Source organism: Varanus komodoensis, unplaced genomic scaffold (genome assembly GCF_004798865.1).
Source record: "Varanus komodoensis strain SLA01 unplaced genomic scaffold, ASM479886v1 scaffold99, whole genome shotgun sequence".
Taxonomy (NCBI): Eukaryota; Metazoa; Chordata; class Lepidosauria; order Squamata; family Varanidae; genus Varanus; species Varanus komodoensis.
In genome coordinates this window covers 1,078,707-1,101,540 of record NW_025336676.1, presented here as the reverse complement: position 1 = coordinate 1,101,540, position 22,834 = coordinate 1,078,707, and the positions used below count along the sequence as shown (strand labels likewise).

General features: G+C 48.0%; 1 protein-coding gene across 1 annotated transcript; it reads left to right on the top strand.

Annotated features, from left to right (window-relative positions):
• Positions 1-5,688: 5,688 nt before the first annotated feature.
• DUS3L (dihydrouridine synthase 3 like) lies at positions 5,689-21,515 on the top strand. The gene is made up of 13 exons (XM_044419077.1): positions 5,689-5,970; positions 6,664-6,964; positions 8,014-8,604; positions 9,127-9,168; positions 12,644-12,796; positions 13,461-13,577; positions 14,221-14,286; positions 14,641-14,751; positions 15,311-15,407; positions 18,546-18,621; positions 19,479-19,667; positions 20,219-20,347; positions 21,393-21,515. Exons 1-13 carry the CDS (start codon positions 5,936-5,938, stop codon positions 21,463-21,465), a joined length of 1,980 nt encoding a protein of 659 aa, XP_044275012.1. The 5' UTR covers positions 5,689-5,935; the 3' UTR covers positions 21,466-21,515.
• Positions 21,516-22,834: the final 1,319 nt, after the last annotated feature.

Genomic DNA, 22,834 nt, shown 5'->3' with positions numbered 1-22,834 from the left:
GGAATTTACTTCTGAGTCAACGAGCACAGGCTTGTGCTGTCCGTCAGCTGAACCTCGGAAACATGCTCTGGTTTGAACTCTCCTGCAGTGCGCATGGCGCGTGGGCAAGGCAGACGACATCAAAGGGATCACAAGCATGCACTGAGGCCCAGCAGGCTGCTATTAGGTGGTGCTTCCTGCCACTTCCTGGTGCGCCCAGGATCTCTTGACCGTGCAGCACCAAACCATGTTTTGCTGCGTAAGAGCACAGCCTTGGCAGGGGCGGGAGACTTCCCTCCAGGCTGCCCATCCGCCTCTGGGTGTCACCACATAGCCCTGTCAGTCACCCAACTGCCCGCTATTTCAGAGTTCCACAGCATTTTCATTGCCAAATATCCCTCCATACACTGCTCTGTTTGGTGGGTTTGACCCAGCATTTTTTGCCTTTGGCCACAACACCCTCTCAGAAATTCAATTTGGCCATCAAGCCTTAAGAGGATTCCCCCACCCAGACCAAGAAGCTGACCCAATCCAAGAACTTGAAAACAAGGCATTGCACGCAGAAGTGCAACTCTGAGACAACAGAGCTGCACTGCCAGCCGAAATAGCCTAATTATCCTCCTTTTTCATTAATTTCAATCATTGCTTTGATAGCCTTGGCCTGAGGGTGCTTTGCTTTTCAGATTTTTTGACAAGCAAGAGACACAGGGGGACTTGTTAAAATAAGCTCGTAGGACCGAGTTTCAGAGCTAAGTCAGCCACACAGGGCCTACCCTTGTTTTGCTCCTTCAAAGGCAGAAAGCAAAAATTTAACAAAACAATTCAAAAGCCTTCCCTAATGAGAGCAATTGGCTGGATTTTGCCGCTCCCTGAAGCAAGCAAACTGGGTGGCAAAACTGGAGCTGATTTCCTTTGATGGATCAGGGAACAAGCAGAAGCAAGAGTTTCCGGGCACTTCTTCACTGGCTAGCAGGCTGATCCAGTTCACCAAGAGCACTTCTGCCTTGCCTGGATCAAGTTTCCATTTGTTTGCATTCTTGTAGTCCATTACCAACAATGAGCACTGATTTGGAACTGGAACAATTTTGTCAGATTTAGAAGGGCAGGTAAGATGCTGGAGAGGGACCAAACCCCAAAACTCTGGTCAGTCTCTCCCAGTGGTTTCTTGTACATGTTAAACAGCATGGAATCCAGTGGCCCCGGTATTGGACAGGAATCTCCCAGCACCACCCTTGCAGATTGTCCCTCCCAGCAGGAGGGACAATTTTACTTAATATTTTAAATATTTGTAACATTTAATATTATATTAATCACATCACTGTTGACACCCTTGCAAGCTCTGCCAAGTTCCTGCATTGCTGCGATTTTTCTCTTCTCCCAAGCAAGAGTTTGAAGCCTGCAAGCATAAGTGAAAAGGAAACCCTTCATTACGTAATTTGTATTTAGCCTGTGGTGCTCTCTATCACAAGACACTGGGACAGCCACCAACCTGGGTCGATTTAAAAGGGGATTCCCCTCCCTGGATCATTGCCTTGCTGTGGCGAAGGGGCTTGTGTAGCTCAATGAAGCTGTGAGCTCTGCCGTGCAGGGCCACCCAAGACGGACAGGTCATAGCAGAGAGCGCTGACAAAACGTGATCCACTGGAGAAGGAAATGGCAACCCACTCCAGTATCCTTGCCATGAAAACCCCATGGACAGTACCAAAGGGCAAAACGATACGACGCTGGAAGATGAGCCCCTCAGGTCAGAAGGTGTCCAATATGCTTCTGGGGAAGAGCAGAGGGCTAGTACTAGTAGCGCCAGAAAGAGTGAAGCGACTGGGTCAAAGCCGAAAGGACACGCAGTTGCGGATGCATCTGGTGGTGAAAGGAGAGTCCGATGCTGCAAAGATCTATACTCCATAGGAACCTGGAATGTAAGATCCATCAATCAAGGCAAGCTGAACATCGACATCTTAGGAATCAGTGAACTAAAATGGACAGGAATGGGAGAATTTAATTCAGAGGACCATCAGGTATACTACTGTGGGCAAGAATCCCTCAGAAGAAATGGAGTAGCCTTCATAGTCAATGAAAGAGTAGGAAAAGCAGTACTGGGATACATTCTCCAAAATGACAGAATGATTTCAGTTCGAATCCAAGGCAAACCATTCAGCATCACAGGAGTCCAAGTCTGTGCCCCAACCACTGGTGCTGAAGAGGCTGAAGCCAACCAGTTCTATGAAGGCCTACAACACCTTCCAGAATTAAAACTAAAAAATGATCTCCTTATCATCATGGGGGATTGGAATGCTAAATCAGGAAGCCAAAAGATAACCGGAATAACAGGCAAGTTTGGCCTTGTAGTACAAAATGAATCAGGGCACAGGCTGGAAGAATTTTATCAAGAGAATACGATGGTCATAGCAAACACTCTCTTCCAACAACCCAAGAGACGACTCTGCACATGGACATCACCAGACGGTCAGCACAGAAATCAGACTGACTATGTGCTCTGCAGCCACAGATGGAGCAGCTCTATACCAGGGGTCCTCAAACTACAGCCCGTGGGACAGATCCAGCCCGCCATGGCCATCCATCTGACCTGTGCCGCTGTTTGCTGCCCACGCGAGCGCACGCTGCATGGACGGGGAGGTGGTGGCTCGCTCACTCAGAGATGGTCTTGGACTCGCTGGGAGATCTCCGAGCATGCAAGCCACCGCGCGCAAGCCCGATGCTGAACTGACTCTATAGGGAAACCCTAGTTTAAAAATTAGTAAGAAATAATCCATGTGATAAGACTTGGATGGAGAAACTGATTTTTACCATAGATCAATCAGTGGATGCTAAGGATGAGTTGGTGTCATTTTCTGCTTTGCATGCCAGGTATGAACTGCCTGGCACAGAGGAACAGCTATACTTGACAGTGCAGCAATATTGGTTAGCCAGGCTGTTTGGACACCTTCAGCGTCTGCTTCAATTTGGAAGAACTATTACAGCTGATAAGGCACAACAACCCAAGCTCTGATTTTATAAATTCTTAGCAACAATGAATAACCGTGATTTATAGAGATACGAGCAGGGATGGAATAGAAAACTGGGGTGTGGGGGGGGGTCTGTTTTTTCCAATCCATGGATAGCCATGTTCCCATCTGTAAACTTTCAGTTTACATCTAGTCAAGAAAATCTTCCATGTTCACTGGGCACCACAATGTTACTTTAATAGCTTGTCTGCATCAGCTAAGTCATACTTCCTTTACCAGATGTTTAGGCAAATGTGTCCCATTGCGTCCTCTTTTTGAGAGGAGGTCAGAATATTGATCTATTTGGGGTGCAGTCGTGTCATCCCCAGCTCTGAACTGAGTGGCATACTAGAGTATGAGGCAAACCATTAAGCACAGCAGTAATTTCCACCACCACATCCCACACCCGGCATTTTCTCTAGATGACCAGTTTTACCCATCTAGATTTAGCACCAGGGAGGGGAAGGGAAGGAAGCTGAGGCACAATCGAAATTGGCATAACTCTGCAGCTTCCTCGGCTTGTGCTGCATGCACCATTTCCCCCCTCCAACGCCCAGGTGTGACCTCAGTAAGGGAGCAGCTGCTGTGGTCCTTTCAGTGCTAGTTGTTGTTGTTATTATTATTATTATTATAAAATTTCTATGCCGCCCCTTGCCAAAGCCTCGGGGCGGCTTACAACACAATAAAATACATTGAAATACAATAAAACATAATGAATTACCATTAAATACAAAAATACAAAAAATACCCTGAGATACAAACATAATAATATAAAATTAAAATTATCAGTCTAAAGTAAGTAAATAAATAATATAGGAGGAGAAAAGAGAAGGAAGAAGAAGTTGCCCTGGCCAGATCATATATTTTAACAATTAAAATGATGTTTAAATAAAAAGGTCTTTACCTGGCGCTGAAAAACCAGTAATGACGGTGCCAGGCGGACCTCTTTGGGGAGTGAATTCCATAGGTTGGGCGCCACCGCAGAGAAAGCCCTCCTCCGAGTACTTACTCTCCTAATTTCTTTCATGGAGGGTTCCCGGAGAAGGGACTCTCCCGCAGATCTCAAGGGGCGGTCGGGCATATACGGACGTAAGCGCTCGTTCAGGTAGCCAGGACCCAAGCCGTTTAGGGCTTTATAGGTCATAATCAACACCTTGAATTGGGCCTGGACTTCAATGGGAAGCCAGTGAAGCTGACGGAGGACTGGAGTCATGTGAGCATAACGCCCAGTCCCCGTCAGCAGCCTGGCAGCTCTATTTTGCATCAATTGAAGTGTTCGGACCGTCTTCAGGGGAAGCCCCACGAGGCACTGGAATTATCTTAATATTGAGTGATGCCTGTGTTCTCTTAAACTAATACCTGCTGCTGGAAATTAATGGAAGGTCAACACAAATTAATTTTCCATGCCATTTCAACAACTAAAAGACTGAAATTACAATGGAAGTATAACATTACTGTGAACACACAGCATTTAGATGCCACCTATGAATTGATAAATATATGGATAAATATCTTGAAAGTTGGGCATATTATATTGACAACTGTATTTTCACATAGATATACATACACATAGGTACGCATTACTACACATCTATTATAAGTAGATTATTCAAGTTTATGTAAACACACACACACAATCTTTTTTAATGGATTGCTTTTGTTGAAATGTGCAGTAAAAATATTTTTTTTACAGTAATGTAAACCCATGGCAACTAGTCAAAGGCAGTGTGCCTGGGTGCATCCATTGCTGGGGAAGAGGAGCAGAGGATGGTCTCCCGCTTGTCCCTTTCCCCTGGATAGCTGATGGGCACGGTAGGAATGAATGTCGGACTGGGTTCTTCTGACGCTCCTAAAATCCTCTTCCGCCCTCTTCAGCTCAGTACGGGAAAGGAATCTTCAGCACTGCACCTTAAGTGCAAGCTTTTATGCCGACTGCAGTTTGGGCTGCTGTGTCAGGTGCTACTTTGCCCCCACCTCCACGATGTCAGTGTAGAACTGGGAAGCAGCACCCAAAAGAGCAATCAAAATGATCAGGAGACCGGCTTCAAATTTTATCAGCTCCACTGTTTTACATCAATTCTGCAGTTACAGCCAGCCTTAAGGATCGACCTTATGCAAGTTTACGGGGGAAGGCTCTCTAACTCCCAGCAGGCCCCAGCCTGGCATGACTGCAGGGGATTGTGGGGCTTGTTTCTCATCCTGAGGAATGCTGGGACTTTTGCTGTCCAAACTGGCTTTGGGCGAGCCTTTAGCTATGCTTTAGGTCATGCTGGGAAGGGTGGCCCCTCTTTGGGAAGGGTCAGGGGGTCCCCGAGGGCCTGGAGGGGGCCGGGGCGCTCCGCATCTGTGCGAGGCCCCCACTGCCGAGCGGGCAGGTGGGCGCCCTCAGTACGATCAACCACGGACGCTGCCGGCTAGAGCGCTGCGACACAAGGCTCACCCAGCCTCCCAGCACTCGCTTGTGGTACAACACGGAGGCGGTGTAACTTCGGAGGCTTGGGAAGCGCTCAGAGCGGCGCAGCAAGACTCCGAAGTTTCCGCCCATGCATTACTCTCCATTCTTTCGTCTCTATGAGCTCTGGGTGGGTGGAACTTGGTAACTTGCCATGCAAAAAAAAAAGGCGGGAAAGCGCCTTTCAGGGCGGAAGCTCTCCGAAGCCACGCCATTGCCTTCCCTCCCGTGACGTCAACGAGGAAGACTGGGACTTCCGCACTCTCGCTCCCACGCGAGCCAGAACTTCCGCTAACCAAGTCGCCTCCATTTCCTACTTCCAGTTCCGTTCTAGGCCCGGAAACTTCTATGCCCGGCGGGAAAGGAAGAGGTGCGAAGGACACGTGAAGAGCTACTCCGGTGGAGAGCGGAAGTGTTCCTGCTGGGAACTTCCTCCTGTGGCGAGCCGCTCTTGCCTTTTCGGCCGTCTTCCGTCCTGGTCTTCCAGCCCCCCGGCGCCGCCATGGAGGCAGCTGGGGTGGCCCCCATCAAAACTCAGTGAGTATTGGGGCGGGGGGCTGCGTCCCCTGCAGGCTCCTCCCAGGTCCCTTTCCCGGAATCTTGCCAACCCCCCCTCCAGTTTTAAATCTCCCCCATTTCAAGCAGCTCCTCATAAATGTCAGCGACCGCTCCCATTTCGCGGGGAACCGAGTTCCCCACATATCGACTCTCGCCATTTCTCCATTTTTTGCGGGCTCCCCTCCTGAGCAGTTTTGGTAAGCATGTGCAGAATCGGGAGCCACTAACTGGGTTTGTGTTGCCCGAACCCTGCTGTGCCAACAAGTCAGCATTTCTTAACCATGAGCAGCCCATGGAGAGGAAGTGTGGGTTGTTCATGGTCAAAAACCCATGATTTGTTAGCACAGCAGGGTTCAGCCCACAGGATAAAGGTTGGGCATGGGTGGTCACTGAACCATGGGTTATTGTGGAAATGCGGTGATCATATGGGCTGATCCCAGCTATGCTAAGAAATGTGGCTTTTTAACTCTGAGTCACCCATGAAGATCATTCATGGTTTGTGGTTGAGTTATCTTCATGGGTGACTCAGAGTTAAAAGTGATAAGCCCAGAAATATCTGGAAGGCAATAGGTGTAGAAAAGCTGTTTTTAACTGCCCTCACACAGCTCGATAATGAATCCCTTGATTATTTTGTATCCTTAACCCATAACAACCAATCCCGCTCCCCTTGAGGTACCTCTCCACGAAAGACGAGTTTCACACCTACCTTGACCAGGAAGGAGATTTGAAGAATAATAAAGACAGCAGCAAGGATGATACAAAGGAAAACATCAGCCAAGACCTAGGTGAGCCTCCAGCCAAGCTACAGAAGCTGGAGGAAGATGGAAGTGAAGAAGAAAGCTTGCCAAAAGGGGCAAGTGAAAACACCAAGGAACCTCAGGGAAAGAAGAGGGCCCGGGGGCAGAATAAGAGCCGCCCATGCATGAAACCAGCTCACTATGAGAAGGACCGCCTGTGTCCCTCAGTAGTCCAGGTAAAGCATTCTTGGGTGAGGCCAGGTTAGGATCTTTTGAATTCTCCTTGGGTTTTAGTCACTGTGGGTAAATTGTTTTCATACTTTGACTGGCCTGGAATCTCTCAAAATGCTCTCAGTATCACACTGCTCAGCAGAAGCAATGGAGTCATAGCTCTGACGTTCTCCCAACCTCACTGTTCTTGCTCCTCTGTAGAGGCATGTCAGAATGGGCCTGGCCAGCTGCAGTCCATGGGGGAGGATAGTTACACCTACTCAGGTTTAACTATAGGACATTGTGGGGCTAAGAGGTTGTACCAAAGACCTCATGGAAAAGGTCACTTTTGAAGGGGAGTTTGAGAGAGACAAAGAGGTGCCATCATGCAGGTGACCTTGGAGGCAGTTCCAGATATAAAGCACAACAAGGAAGAAAGGCAAGTGTGTTTTGAGGAAGCCAAACATTTTTTTGGACAGTGGAGGGCCACCGTTGCTCCAGAGGAGCAAAGGTCACAAGCAGAATACATCCCTCTGAGCCACTTTGAACATACTTTGCCACAGAGAAATAGTTCAGAAGTTAATTTATATTATTCTTTATAATACCACTTAATATATTAAAATGTATGTTAAAGTATAACATAACAATATAAAAACCAGATAAATACAACTGATCATGCTTTAGCAATAGAACACCCAGGGTGACACAACAGGGAAACAGATGTGCTTTCAAGAGACCATTAGGACTTGTCCCCATTTCTGCGTTTCAAACTGAATGCAGGAGAGTTTTCCAAAGGGCAGACTGCCTCGCTTACATGCTGAAACCAGGCAACATTTCATTTGTTGTGTCAGGGTGATGAAGGTGAGGTCAGGGAAGAGAAGAGACAAGAAGACTGCTATGGCTGGGGCAGAAGATTACCAGGGCACAAATTGGAGCCCTTCATTTCTCATTTAAGCACCTTGCATAAGCCACCTACAATGCCATTTGTGGCAGTAAGACAAAATAGAAATATTTTAGGAAGGGGTTAGTGCTATCAACTGCCATCTTTTATGGAAGTGTTTTTCTTTTGTTAAAGGAATGTGCAGATAAATGCTTCTTTGGCCCACGGTGCCATTTCCTCCATGACATCAAGGAGTACATGGCCACCAAACCACCAGACCTTGGAGGCAGCTGTGTGCTCTTCCAGACATTTGGCAAGTGCATCTATGGGGTTACTTGCCGGTTTGCTGGAACGCACCTTGGAGAGGATTTCAAGAACCTTGTCAATGCTGATCTTGTGAAACAGTGGGAGGGGAGACCGGTTGTGAAGAACAGCCTCAGCAAAGAACTGCAGCAGCAGCTGCGCAAGAAGAAGTGTTCCTTTGACAAGGCCAATGAGTACCTGCGTCACTTAGCCAAGCCCGGCCCAGCAGATGCAGCCAAGGGCCGAACAGGGGTGGCATCCACAGGACAGCCAGGAGTCACAGACTGTTCTGCTTCTAAAGGAGTCATGGGCTTCGATGCGGGCAGAGAAGCGGTGCCCAGCATTTCCCATTTGTCGCAGAAGGAAGGCTCCACTGTGGCAACCTTGGAGAGTGTGTACCAGCCTCTGGAATCTGCTCTTCAAACAGCTGGCGCTGTGACAGATGAAGATATTGTGAAACTCAGACCATGTGAGAAGCAGAAGGTAAGTCGTGGAGGGAACTGTGCCGAGACTGAGAAAGCGAGCCGGAACCCTCTCGAGCAGGGCCTTCCCAGTTCCTCTGCATTAGATGCAAAGGCACACAAAGGAGCTACGTGATGCTCAGTCCTTCAAGGGGCAGCATCTCTCGGGCGAGAGGGGCCCTGTCCTGGCAGGGTGCCCCCTCATGCCTGGAGCAACTGCTCCTCGTTGGCTTTGCCAGTTCCTCCCCCCGCACTGCCCATATAAATGTGCCCATTTTAGTGACACAGCCCCCATGTGTAAAGATGCTAAACAGAGTGAATGGGATGTGTCACAAATCTTCCTGCCATCTAGGCATCCATCCAGCACTACCAGCCGCCCCAGTTTTCCATGGAGGCCTACGGTATGCTTGATTGGTAAGCATTGTTTTAGTCTAAACTCTCTTTCCCCTGTTTGGCGTCTTCCTACTTTTTAGGCTCTGTGTGTAGGATTGGCATGGCTTTTAAGCCTCCTCATGTCTTGTTCTTTCCTCCCTTTTCTCTACAGCTGGATCTCCGTGGCAAGCTTTATTTGGCCCCCTTAACAACGGTAAGTAGATGAACAGTTTATGCTGCATGTAGCTAAGTAAGTTAAAGGGAAAAACACCATTTGAACCTGCTTGCTTCACAGATGGGAGGAGACATGCTTGTACACATGCACAAGCTGTTCTGGAAACAGCGGGAAGAGCAGGCTCCATTATGCTTCTTTATGGCATTTCCATTTGTCTTGGGTGCTCTTCACCAGTGTCTCCATGGTTTCATGGTTTCTTTCATGCGCACACATTCTGGCAAGAATCCTGGGTGTGTGTGAGAAGCTGACTGTTTTGGTGGGACTGACAGCTCAGAGTCTTGAGAATGAGCTGTATGAAGGGGAGTTGGCCAATCCTGGTGGAGATGACAGCTCAGACTCTGATAATGTGAGCCGCCCCGAGGCTTCGGCAAATGGGGCGGCATAGCAATTTTCTAAATAAAATAAAATAAAATAAAATAATAAATAAATAAATAAATAAATAATGAAATGGTTGTTGAAACAGATGTACCTAGTCAGGCTACCTCATCGCATTGTGCCTGAATCTCTGCAGCGATGGCTTGGGTGTCCCAGCCCATAATTCAGTTGCAGGAGGGAAACACCCAGCAAAAGCTAAGTGAGAGGGTAGAGAAGGTTCAAGCTGTTGTGAGCTGAGTGTCGTCCCTCCACCCCCACTGCGACAGACTCTCCAGCATTTCTTGTTAAACATCTTTATTCTACATAGAACTCTCTGAGAATACACAGAACAAATGCTAAAGCCTCTGTGTGTGTCCCCTTCACCCAAAGCTTTCCTTATGAACCCTTCTGTGCCTGTCTCAGGAAAGAGGGGTGCTATGGAAGTGAGTGCACCTGTGTTCTTCTCTCTGAGATCCCAGTCAGGCCACCCTGCAGCTGTCAATGGACTTTTGTCCTCAGGAAGGTGCAGTTCTCCATCTGAGAAACTCCCGTCTCCAAATCCACCCCTTGCCCTCTCTGCCTGGGATGATGATGTTGTTTGTTCCCACAGGCAGGTTGACTGGATCTCTTGGCTGCCCTTGAACTAATCTCATCCTGAGCAGGCACAGAAAGTACAGAGAGCCTTGAATTGCAGCCAGAGCCGCATCTGTTTCAACAATCATTTCGTTATCATAGTCCAAGTTATCATCCCTGCCAGAGTCAGACAACTCCCCTTCATGCAGCTCATTATCAGAGTCTGAGCTGTCAGCCTTGCCAAAAGGGTAAGCAGCTCATGCGTGCCTGGGAATACTGCCAGAACATGCATGCATGACAGTCTCCAGTTCTCAGTCCTTTCTGCTTACCAGCCACTCATGCACAGCCTTTATTTCCTGTACCTTGTGGCTTCTCAGGAGCAAGAATTTGAGCATCACCCCTGAAAATCCTGACAACCACCTGATTCTGCCTATCGGTGATAAAAGTGAAGACATGAGGGTCTGAAAAGGATAGGGGCAGGGGCAAATATGAGGTGTGACACAAAAATAACCAGATTAGTAATAAAAATATTTATTGATGAACTTTGAACTTTGTCGCCTTCTATCTACTCCCGCTCTTGATCTCTACACCACTTCGTATGTGTTTTCCCTTGATGGAAGCAGTGCTGGAAGTCTCCTTGCGTGAGGCTCTTCCGCAGGCTTGCCCTTTATGTCTTCACTTTATCCACTGATTCAAAACGTGTTCCCTTCAGGTCACTTTTGATTTTGGGAACAAGCAAAAACCACAGGGAGCGAATTCAGGTGGAGGAGGAGGAGGATCAAGGACAGGAATGTTTTTGCACTCAAAAACTGGTTTACGGAAAAAGCATCGTGCGTGGGAGTACAATGTTGGTTCGCTGTTCGATTTTTTTCCCCAACATTGTCACAGCAATGCATGTAGCGAGTGCAGTTTGAATACTGACCGGGCTATTCATAGGATATACCTAGTCAGTCGGTGGTTTGAGAGGGCGTGTGGGAGGAGATACAGTCCTATGATGTACGTCTAGCCGACCTCCAGACAATTTTCCAAGAAAGCCCTAAGCGCAATCCAGTTATTTCTGTGTCTCGCCTCATACAGCGTACTTGCAAGCATTTGGCCACAGAGATGTCTTGCTGTTTTCCTGGCAGAAGTAACTTTTGCTCTCTGCACATATCAAAATGCCAAGCAAGGTCATGTAGCTGGACCTGAAGTGAGCTCCTGACCCTGTTTAGGAAGCTAATAACCATTAATACAGTGTCACCAAAACAAGCTATCCACTTTGCCCATCATCTGGTAAGCCCAGAGACACCCCAACCTTTTTGGCTTGGCGGGTACACGTGGAATTGCACCAATGGCTGCCATGGGGTGGGGCTTGCCTCTTCCTAAAATGGCTTCTGTGGCACATGTGGCCAGTCTCAAAGCATTCACTTTCCAGAAAGCAAAGCAGTAAGAGAGAGAGAGAGAGAGAGAGAGAGAGAGAGAGAGAGAGAGAGAGACAGAGAGAGAGAGAGAGAGAGAGAGAGAGAGAGAGAAGCAACCTGCCAAGGACAGCACACTTTTTGAAGGCCAGTGCAGGTATTGCCAGACTGCTGTTTGGGACTGGTCGCTGTTCTCATATAACACCAGTCCTCTGTCAGCTTCACTGGCTCCCCATTGAAGTCTGAGCCCAATTTAAGGTGCTGGTATGGACCTATAAAGCCCTAGGTTTATAGGACCTATAAAACCCTTGGGACCAGGATACCTGAAGGAACATCTTTTTCCCTACATGCCCGCCTGCCCCTTAAGATCTGCAGTGGAGGCCCTGCTCTGGGAACCCTCCTTGAAGGAGGTTAGGGGAGAGAACACTCAGAGGAGGGCCTTCTCTGTGGTGGCGCCCCAGCTATGGAATGCGCTCCCCAGAGAGGTCCACTTGGTGCCTACGTTATATGCCTTTTGGCACCAGGTCAAGACCTTTTTATTTGCCTGATATTTTAAAGTTTAAATATTTTATGTTTTTATCCTCAGTCATGTGTCATTATGATGTATTTATTAGGTGTTTTATATTGTAAGCCATCCAGCAACAAACCGTAATGAATGGGATAGAAATAACCAAACAAATATATATTGCTAGAAATCATCCCTTTGCTTTGCAGCATGGCTTGTCTCTCCCCAGTTCACCAATAAAAAATTAAAAGTGTAAGAACTACCCCAAAAGTCAGGAGGCACAGAGAGCCCAGCAGGCACCAGGAGAGGTGGCTGCGAGCAGTGTTTAGGGGAGCCCAAAAGTCAGCGATTTGGGAGAAAGACTTCAGTCAGGAAGTTGCCAGAATGGATGGAAAAAACATCCTGGACAAAGGAGTCATTGGCATTGGAACAACTTTTCCGGTTCAGCCCCCAAATTTATTTATTTATTTCAGCTCAGCACTGACATGACTTGGCTTTGCAGTGAGTTCCAGGGCAAAACAGTAACACCATGTGTTCGTTCGTTCGTTTGTTTGTTTGTTTATTAAAACATCTTTATGCCGCCCCATTCGTTGTTCCCCCTGCTCCCGCACTTAATGTTTTACAGTGTGGCAACCTTCCTTTCCGGAGAATATGCAAGCGCTTCGGAGCTGACATCACCTGTGGCGAGATGGCCGTGTGCACGAACCTGCTCCAGGGCCAGTCATCCGAGTGGGCGTTGCTGAAGCGGCACCACACAGAGGATCTCTTTGGAGTCCAAGTAGCTTGAGGGCTGTGGGACAGAGGGGTGGGGGTGCTACGGGGTGAGCAGCGCTACTGAAGCAGGCTGTGCGTAATTTTTCTGGCCCAGCATCATGTTTCCCACAAGCTAGCTTGACACTCCTTTGCCTTGAAATGTAGAGCTGTGTAGAGATCATGGAAATTCATCACTATTGTTCTTACTAAACAACTATAAAGCCCTTTCAAGGTATGATCTTTCACGTGTTCAGGCAGAAAAATGGCCCAACCAGCTAATGCTGGGAGCGGGAAGATTTTTTTTCTGTCTAAATATGCATAGGATTGCAACTTTAAAGGGCTTTAGCAGTGCATGATTTGTGCTCTAAATGTTTCAAGTGCTGTAGAGAAATGACAGGATAGAGACGATCCTTGCCTGCAGGTTCCCACTCAGAAAGACAGCATGCAAAATGGCAAGAGCATGGGGAGGGAAAAGGAAGGCAAGCACCGCTGCGCCTGGTCCTTGTCTGCATGATGGATGAGTCCAGGTTGATCTTCCCTTCCTGGTGTGCATCCCAGAGTAGCAGTTCGTGGCCGTTTAGCTGAGGGACGGGGCCGGTTGGGTCTTTCCTCTTCCTTCTGCAGGGACATGTGCATGAAGTGCCTTGCGGGTGCGCGGCAGGTTCACCCTGGCCCCTCTCTCTCTGCAGGTGGAAGGTGCATTTCCAGACACCATGACCAAATGTGCAGAGCTTCTGAACAGGGCCATTGAGGTGGACTTCGTTGACATTAATGTTGGCTGCCCGATCGACCTCATATACAGCAAGGTAACCTGGGAGCCATCCTTAGACTGCCCCTCCCCCACAGCATGACAAATGAGAAGAGGCAGTTCTCTGCTCTGAGAAGACCCCTGCTGCCCCAAAAGCAGGTGGGTTGCTACCTGGGCACTCCGTGGGGTGGGGCTCTAGAGGCTCTTGATCCCCTCTGGATTCATCAGTTGGTGTGGAGCATTTGCTCAGGTACCGCCCCGGGAGCTGGAAAACTTGTGCCAAACTTACTGCCCTGGGGTCAGCATCTGTGGATGAGCCAACCCATAGCAGGTTTTTATGAGTTGGTGCAGCCTTAAATGACGTGTGCTTTCACTGGGTAGTCTTTTATCTGTTTAATCTCTTACTCAAATTTATACACTAAGTTCTAGAAAGGGATCAAAGAAGGAAACACAAGATACAGTGGCCTCGGGGCAACAATCAGTCCGGCAAGAAAAACAGCACTCCGTGAATCAGTCTGCAATAAAACTGCACGCTTATCTGTGGGTGAACCATGCCTTCCACAGCAGAGAAAGCTTGTGTGAAGAGAAAATTTTTGAGAGGACATCTGAACATCAGAGCTAGGGCACTGTCGGGCATGTTTGTCCTACAGGCAGATACCTCAGCCTCATGTGCTCCCCGCTTCTGGGTTTTCTCTTCCCAGGGAGGAGGTTGCGCTTTAATGAGCCGTACCAGCAAGTTTGAACAAATCGTCCGCGGCATGAACTGTGTAAGTTGGAGTGGGTGGTGGAACAAGGCTCCTCCTGGTTAGCTCTGAGCCGCATTGGAGGCCCTCCGCTTCTCAGTTCCCCAGTCTGTAACAGCTCCAGTCCTCCTGCTTCGTGTCGCTTCAGACCCAGCGCAGACATCAATCTTTTATTTCCCCTGCGTGCACACGGGACCCTCCACAAGGATGGTGGCACTTCCCATAGTTGCTCAGGGTTGGCCCTGCATAAAGAGCGGTCGGTCTGGGAGAGTCCATAGTCCTTTGCTTTCTGCAGAGAGCCTGCACCAGAAGGTTTGGTCAGCGAGTAAATTCCATGAAAGACACGCTTTCCTAGTGCCTGCTTTTCTTCTTTGCCAGGTCTTAGATGTTCCTCTGACTGTAAAGATCCGAACTGGCGTGCAGGAGAAGACCAACCTAGCTCACAAAGTCATTCCCAGCCTCCGAGACTGGGGAGCCTCTTTGATCACGGTAAAGGCTTCTCAGCCTCTCAGAGTAATGGTTGGGGGCACTTCACAAAACCCCAGAAACTGCCTGGCCTCCTGTGGCTGGGTGAAGCAGACGTGGTCATGCAGGGAAACCGGCAGAGCTGCTCTGGGACCCCAGAGTACTGACTTTGCCCACGGGCCTGAAGCGCCCTCCCCTCGTAGAGCAGCTCCCCTGCCTCTGGACGCTGCAGCATTCTTTCTGCCTACATTCAGATGAGCTGATCTTGATGTTCACTCCTGTTCCGTTCCCAGTGGTGGGGGCGGGGCGGGGCGGGGAGAGCATGACAGTGAAACAGCCCCAGTAGAAATGCCCAGGGTAGGACCCATTCCTGGCGGACCGTCTGTTCTTCTCCCTGCACCACCGTCCCTGCCGTTTTGCTTCTGCCCTCCTTTTGGAACCAGAAGCAAACAGGCCTTTCCTTGGGGTTACCATTGATGGATCTTTCCCCCCAACTTCTGACCCAAAAAGGTAAAAAAACAGGGCAGTTGGTTTCATGCACCTGTGATGCAGGATCAAACTGTGTCTTTTCTGGGCTTGTTAGCTTCATGGGCGATCAAGAGAGCAAAGATACACAAAGCTGGCCGACTGGAACTACATTGCGGAGTGTGCAAAAATCGCTGGCCCGGTGCCTCTCTTCGGTAGGTGGTTTGGATCTGCCTTCTTCGTTTCAGCCCCTTCATGCTTTCCTTATAGCTGTTCATGATGCACTGCCAGATATACTTTGTATTTAGGTGCACTTTCTCCCCGGCTTTGGCAGAGCTTGCTCAGCCCAGATTAGTTTCCTTCTTTGCCACACCATCTCTCTCTCCTGCTTGAGTGTTCTTCTCTGGCCATGCTGCATCTTGGAACTGTTAACCCTCCTAACTTTGCTTCTCCCCCTCCAAAATGCTAAAACTCGGGTGGCTGTCTGCCACTGTGACCTGCCACGGTTCTGCCAGGTGCCTCCCTTTATCACCCATCAAACCCTGGGTTGTCCCTTCCTCCCAGCCCTGTCTCTTCAGCATAAGCCGCCCAGGCAGAGGTGTATGGAGCTGTAACTGGATGCTCATGGATGCTGCTGGTGAATGAGGACAGATCATTACAGAGCAGTAAGTCAAGGCAGGGATGGGCAGAAGCAGATCTGCAGCTCTAACTCCCAGAATCCACAAGGACCAGGGAAACTGGAAGCCAAAATCCAATGGATCTGGAGACCCACTTTCTGCCCGCCCTTGCTAGTGCAATCTCGAGGAGTTAAAACGGGCTCTTGAGTGTAATCTCAGCCATTGCTTTACACTTAAAGGCCATCACACAGAGAGCCAGCATGACCTAGTGGTGAGAGTGCTGGACTGAGACTCAGATGGTTTGGACTCTGGCCACCCCCACATCCATGAGCCCCCTGGGTGTGTCTTTGGGTCAGTTCCAGGCTCTCAGCCTAACCTACCTCTGACACCGAGGAGCAAAATTATGTAAGTTGTTTTGGGGTCCTTGCAGGAGAAAGGCCAGATATAAATAGATTACAATCATGGACCAGTAGAACTGGCAGGGGCCAAGAAGGCCATCAGGTCTGCTCAGTGCAGACTCCCGGTTAAACCATCACTCTCAGGTGGCTGTCCAGTTACATCCCAAATGCCTCCAGAGCAGGAGAGCCCACCACCTCCCTAGGCCACTGGTTCCATTGCCATACAGCTCTGCAGTCAGGACGTTTTCCCCAGTGGCCAGCTGGAATGTGGCTTCCTGGAACTTGAGCCCATTATTCCATGTCCTGCACTCTGGGATGACCAAGAAGAGAGCTGGCCTTCCTCTTTGTGACAGCCTTGCAAGTACTTGTGGAGCGCTATCGTATCTCCCCTCGTTCTTCTCTTCTTGAGGCTAAACACACCTGGTTCTTTCACTCCCTCCACACAGGGCCTTGTTTCCAGTCCCCGGATCCTCCTTGCTGCCTCCTCCGGACCCTTCCAGCTCGCCTGCGTCTTTCTTAGACTGTGCTGCCCAGAATGGGACACAGGACTCCAGATGAGGCTGAAATAAGGGGAACTAAGAGATCTGGAAGGGATACTTCTGTTAATGCAGCCCAACTAGCATTTGCCCTTTTGGCAGCCACATCACATTGCTGGCTCATCCAGCTTGTGATGTTCAACAATTCCAGGATCCTTCCCACTTCCAGTGTCATTGACCCAAGTGTTCCCCATCTTGTAGTGATGCATTTGGTTCCCTTTTCCTGGGTGCAGGTCTTGGCATCTGTCCCTATTGAATTTCATTTTGTTGTTTTTAGTCCAGTGCTCCAACTAAACAAGATCAACTTGAATCGTGTTTCTGTCTTCCAGAGTATTAAACATCCCACCCTGTTTTCTGTCACCTGCAAATCTATAATCATTCCCTGCACTTCCTCATCCAAATCATTAGTAGAAATGCTGAAAAACATTGGGCGCAGGACTGACCCATGCAGTATCCCACTTCTTAATAATTAATAAGATGAATTAATAATTACAAGGCCATGGACAACTGTTAGAACTTGCTTCACAAGCATGGCTGTATTTTTCTCTGCTCATTCAAAAATGTTCACATCAGTTTACTTCTTTACAAGGCAAGGACATTGGCCCAATTGCTATATGATTCCTTTGTGGGACCACCTGGCTTGCATTTGGCCCACAGGAAAGAGTTTAGTCTAAGCTTCTAAGAAACGTTTTGCAGGTGATTAGATATGCCTCAGACACTAGGATAAGATTGGAAACAGACAGTATGAAAGCCAAAGCCTGGATCTGCATCTTATCTATATATATGTGGACAGAGGGACATCGTAACCCACAAGGCCATTTCTCCTTGGAATTCCGCAATAACGTGTAGTCAGACTGGCTGAATGCCATTTAAAACAACGTGCAGAGAACTGATCTCACCCCCACATGCTTCTCTATTGTGAATTAGATCATGCCAAAAATGAGTCAACCAGAGAATCAAGGATATGGAACATCAAACTGATCATGCCAGTATATTAATATGACTAGATTAGACAAATACTCTGCATAACCAGCAAACTCTGTGATACCACTGGATGCTAAAGGGGTTAGAAGGGCATTTACTCTTGCCAGGTGCTTTGCTCTTCCTTCTGTCCTTGAAGGCAAGTACAACAGCATTCCTTTTGCTGACAGGCTTTGTGTTTACCAAATGGGAGATTGAGACCTTGGAAAATATGTTTTTCTGTTTTTTTCACATCTGTATTACAAACAGGCACATAAGGAGTTCATCATTCCACTCTTGGGATAATCCGATTCTTTCTGAAAAGCCAAACTTGATATTCTTTCAGATAAAGATGCTAAGATCACATATCAAGTAGCCAGTTTCTACAGGGCAAATTTAACTTAGGTTAAGATGCTCTTATCTTAATGTAAATCTGTACATTTCATACAATTAAACTGCAGTGGGTTTTAACAAAGTTCTATCAGCATTACCATTATGTATAATTTTCGGGCATTATGTGTTTTGATTATGTACCCTAGGCTACTTTATTTTTTTTAGTGTCCATTACTTACCTGTTGCTTTTAAATTTATTTTAAAATGCTATTTTAGTTGGGGTAATGGAAAAGCATTGTTCAATTTATTATGCTGATCCACATTGGTTTATGTTGATCTATGACAGTGATAAATAAATAAATATGACATCAGTTTACTTGTAAAAGGCAAGACTTTGCCTGGAACTGCTGAGGTGCAGCAAATGGCATCAATACGTCCCCCACTGCATAAATACATTTGTAATGGGTAATGTCCTGGCATCCTGGCTTCTTCCTTTTCCTCTGACACAGGAAACGGGGATATCTTTTCTTTTGAAGATGCAAATCAAGCCATGGGGACAGGAGTGGCAGGTATTATGATTGCAAGGCAAGTGACTTCGTCTCCTCCCCTTTTTCCCTATGTGGCAGTGTCAGTTGTCCTATAATCTGAGTATGAAAAACACCCCCAGGAGCAACAAACTTCTTAAGATACGATTTTTATTTTTTGCATGTGGAAAGTTTGTGGTTCAGTCCCCAGAAAGGGCTGGGAAAGGCCCCTATTTGAAGCACCACTGCAGGAGATACTGACCAATCTCCTGGGTCTTACACATTGTAATGCAATATATTAGTTCACCAGATTTATATACTGCTTCATATTCTGGGGTCAAGATTTCAGAGAAGTGAAACATCAAAGATAAAACAGTTTTTAAAAGTGAGTATGTTAAAAACATGATCCATAAAACCTTCCTGGTTGGTTCAGGAAGGGTTCTAGAAATAAAAGTATTTTCAGGGGGTGCCAGAAATCGCACCACGTGGGTGCCTGCCTGATCTCCAGAGGCAGGAAGCACCACAGAAAGGGAGCCATCACACTGCAGGGCTTTGGCCTTGTGGACTCCAGTCAGGCTGTAGGTTTGTGTGGAATCACCGTGGATGTGCCATCCAGTGGCCGTAGGGGCTGGGACAGATTGGTGAGGAGAAGGTGCTCACTCATCCGTGAACCTCAGGAGAACCTCAGCCAGTTCTCGCCTTGTATCCCAGCAGAAGGTGCAATTGCTCGGGGTGCAGTCCTGCACAAGGGCAGACAGACCTGGAAGAGGTGGGGGAGCTGTGCAGACAAGGATCGCTCACAGTGTTTAAACCTGCAGCTGTGTTGGTTTGGAGCAGAGCATTTCAGAACTGCGCATTGCAAATTCCAGATGGTGCCACCCCTTCCATTGTGCTAGCCCTTGTTTTTCCTGCTCACAGAGGAGCTCTGATCAAGCCTTGGATCTTCACGGAAATCAAAGAGCAGCGGCACTGGGACATCTCCTCCAGCGAGCGGCTCGGCATCCTCAGGGATTTCACCAACTATGGCCTAGAGCACTGGGGATCAGACACGCAGGGCGTGGAGAAAACCAGGAAGTTCCTCCTGGAATGGCTCTCCTTTTTGTGCAGGTAAAAGCTGCTCCCCTACAGCTGGACCTAGGATCTCGTCCAAATACAGTCTCCTTACACCAGTTTCATCCAGCTCTTCAGTCCAAAAGGACTTCCAGAGCCGCTGATGCAGATTAATAACGAGGCCATCTCTGCCTTCAGGCTTCAATCCTGCCTTCAATCCACAGAAAAGGAAAGGGGTTTGGGAGAGAGGAGGAGGAAGAAACATTCAATTTACGCAAATTAATTTCTTAAAAATCATATATATTTAACAGATGGTTCTGTTTCCACTAGGCCCTGCATGCAGGAACACCTGCTCCGCTGCCTCTTCTGGTTTGACAGAAGAGACACATTTTAGAAGCCTATCTCATCAGCCAAGAGAGCTAGGTTTGGGAATTTAAAAAAAAAATTAGAAAGTTGAAAGACTGCAGACAATACCAGTTGCTCTGCCTGCTTCAGAACACTGTATAAATGTGCTGTGTTCATTATTGGTAGTACTGATGTTACTTGAAATCTCATTACCACAAAGAGATGGTCATGTCACCTTTTCTCTGCTCCTTGGCATTGTGCAGGTACATTCCTACTGGCTTACTGGAGCGCCTGCCCCAGAGAATCAACGAGAGGCCCCCATACTACATGGGGCGAGACTATTTGGAGACCTTAATGGCAAGCCAAAACGTGGGCGACTGGATAAAGATCAGGTAAAGGGCTATGCCTCTTCTGGGGCTGGGTTTTCCCCTCCTGCAGTGGCTGAGTTTGAATGAATGGCTACACATGAGGCACAGTCCTTGGAGGAACACAAGGAGAGGAAGAATCGCACCCTAGAAACATATTGGACTGCCCCCCACTTGAACGTTGGTTCCACCCGCCGGCTCACAATGTGAGCTCACATGTGCCTTGCCCCCACCACCGCTCCTGTATTTCATTTCTTGGCCAATCTCAGTTGCTTTACCTGTAGAAGGGAGCCAAGGTGGGGTCAGCACACTTGATGAGTGTTCAGGGTGATGGGAATGACCCTTTTCAGACACAATCCTGTGCCTGGGTAGCCTGAGAACAAGGCTGCAGCACCCCAGTCTCCCGAGAGCATGCTTCTTCAGCCATCCTCCTTCCCTGAGTGTCATAATACTTTCCCTTCTTGAGGAAGATGCTCCATCCTTTTCTTATACTTCCTGCAGTTTTGTGGTGCAGAAGCTGTTTTGGGAGCGCCATTCTAAAAGTGGGAGGCCAGAGGCAGGAGGCTTAGGGCCAAGGCACCCGCCTGTTACAGCTGTTCCTGCCAGTAATGTACCTTAAGGACAACAGAGGAAAAACAAAAGCCAGAGAGCCACCAAACGGGTGGATGAAAGGCAGTACCCCAGGCCTGCAGCTCTGCACCGCTGCTCTAGATCCTTGCACAAGGGTGCATGGTATTCTAAGCCAAGCACCATGCATTTTTAAAGTCAGAGTGGAGCACAGGGAATATCCTGTCCAGCTACTTGCTTGGCATGGGAATCTTGCTGTCTGCCTGATGAGTGGCCATTCTGCTCAGACACCACCCACCCTCAAGGCAGCCCTTAAGTCCCCCACTGGGAGCTGATTCCTGCACAGCATAGATTTTGACAGCAGTATTCGCTTTTCCTGTTTTGTGGATCCTTATTCCATAGCAGATAGATCAGAAGTCTGTCAGGAGCTGCATTATTTTGGCAGGAGTGCAATACTAGAAAAACTAAATCTTTATCCAGATTTTTTTCTCTCATCTTTTTGCAGTGAGATGCTATTGGGTCCTGTGCCTGCCAACTTTACTTTCCTGCCAAAACACAAGGCAAATTCTTACAAGTAGGGATGCAGCTGTGGGGCTACTGAATTAAAGACTCCACTTGGGAAGTCAAATGTGTATGCTTGTGGTTCTTTCAATTTTGAATAATAGTGTTAAAAACCCTATTAATTTGGCTGCTGTGTTTCCATGTGGCTGATTTCTCTAATCACATGCCACAACTTCTCCCAGACATTTTGATAATGATTTTCATAACAAATTTGCCTTGTTTTTGTTCGTGGATTTCTGTGAAGCTTCTGCTACAGCTCTCCCCTGTCTGGGAATGACGGGAGTTGTAGTCTAATACATCCATGGGGCATCAGGTTGAGGAAGGTTCTGTTATCTTCATACATCGCTGAACATGGTGCTCTAAACAGAAGATGGTGATGGGTCTCTGTCCCAGAAAGGAGGAAGGAAAAAAGAACAAAGTTTTTGCCCAGAGGGATGGAAATAACAGCTTCTGTGGATGTCATCATATTTAGATTTGTTCTCTGAACAATCATTCCACGTGGCAGCTGCAACTCATTGCTCCTCTGTACAGGTAGCAGTTCCCCATATGTAGACATCAAGCCTTTGGTTATGAGCATCTTCTGTTTATCATGTTAAACTTTGATTCAAAGTGTTCCTGACTACCACTAAAGAAAGAGAAGTCACAGTAATGGGCTATGCCAGAACCATCCTCCCTCCCTGACACTCTAGTCATAATCTCACTGGTAACAGGTTCCCTGTGTCTGCATTGCATGCCCTTCAGATTCCAGGGCAAAAGGACCTACCTGAATGCTCTTCTGAAAACAGTTGTTCCAGAAATTGGCTCCATTGCCCCAGCATATTGAAAGTGGGGTTGGAATGTTCCATTTACAGTGACTTGCGCTGGAAAGCAGCTTCACGGTCTCTTGTCAGCACCGTAAAGCAACGCATTAGCCACCCAATGTATTGGGAGCAAGGCCCTCCATATCCCTCTTCAGGATACTGGTTTTCACTCTGAAAGCTGATCCACATCAGCTGGAAGGGCCACGGTGTGCCTGGCCAGCTTGCCTTGGGATCTGCTGCAGCATCACCTTTCTTACACTCCAACAAATGAGCACATCCCTGCACATCTAGAACAAAGAAGACCAGGCTGGAGCCCTCTTCCTCAACATGCCACTTCTCTATCTGCAGGGGATCAAGCAGCTCCTCTCCAGTATTTAAGCTGCAGTCGGGTACAACTTGCCACGTGGCTGGCTGCTGCAAGTTGTAGGACAGGGATGCCAAACCTTTTAGAGCCCGAGTGCCCAAACTGCAACGCAAAACCCACTTATTTATCGCAAAGTGCCAACACTGCAATCAAACCTGAATATGATGCTGCAGATTCAAATATGCCAGGGGGACAGCACAACATTACTTAGAACATCTCTGC

Coding starts and splice junctions, on each gene's coding strand:
- DUS3L (XM_044419077.1), top strand. CDS start 5,936: ATGGAGGCAGCTGGGGTGGCCCCCATCAAAACTCA. Junction 14,287..14,640: donor TCGTCCGCGGCATGAACTGT/GTAAGTTGGAGT, acceptor CTTCTTTGCCAG/GTCTTAGATGTTCCTCTGAC. Junction 20,348..21,392: donor GGCGACTGGATAAAGATCAG/GTAAAGGGCTAT, acceptor ATCTTTTTGCAG/TGAGATGCTATTGGGTCCTG.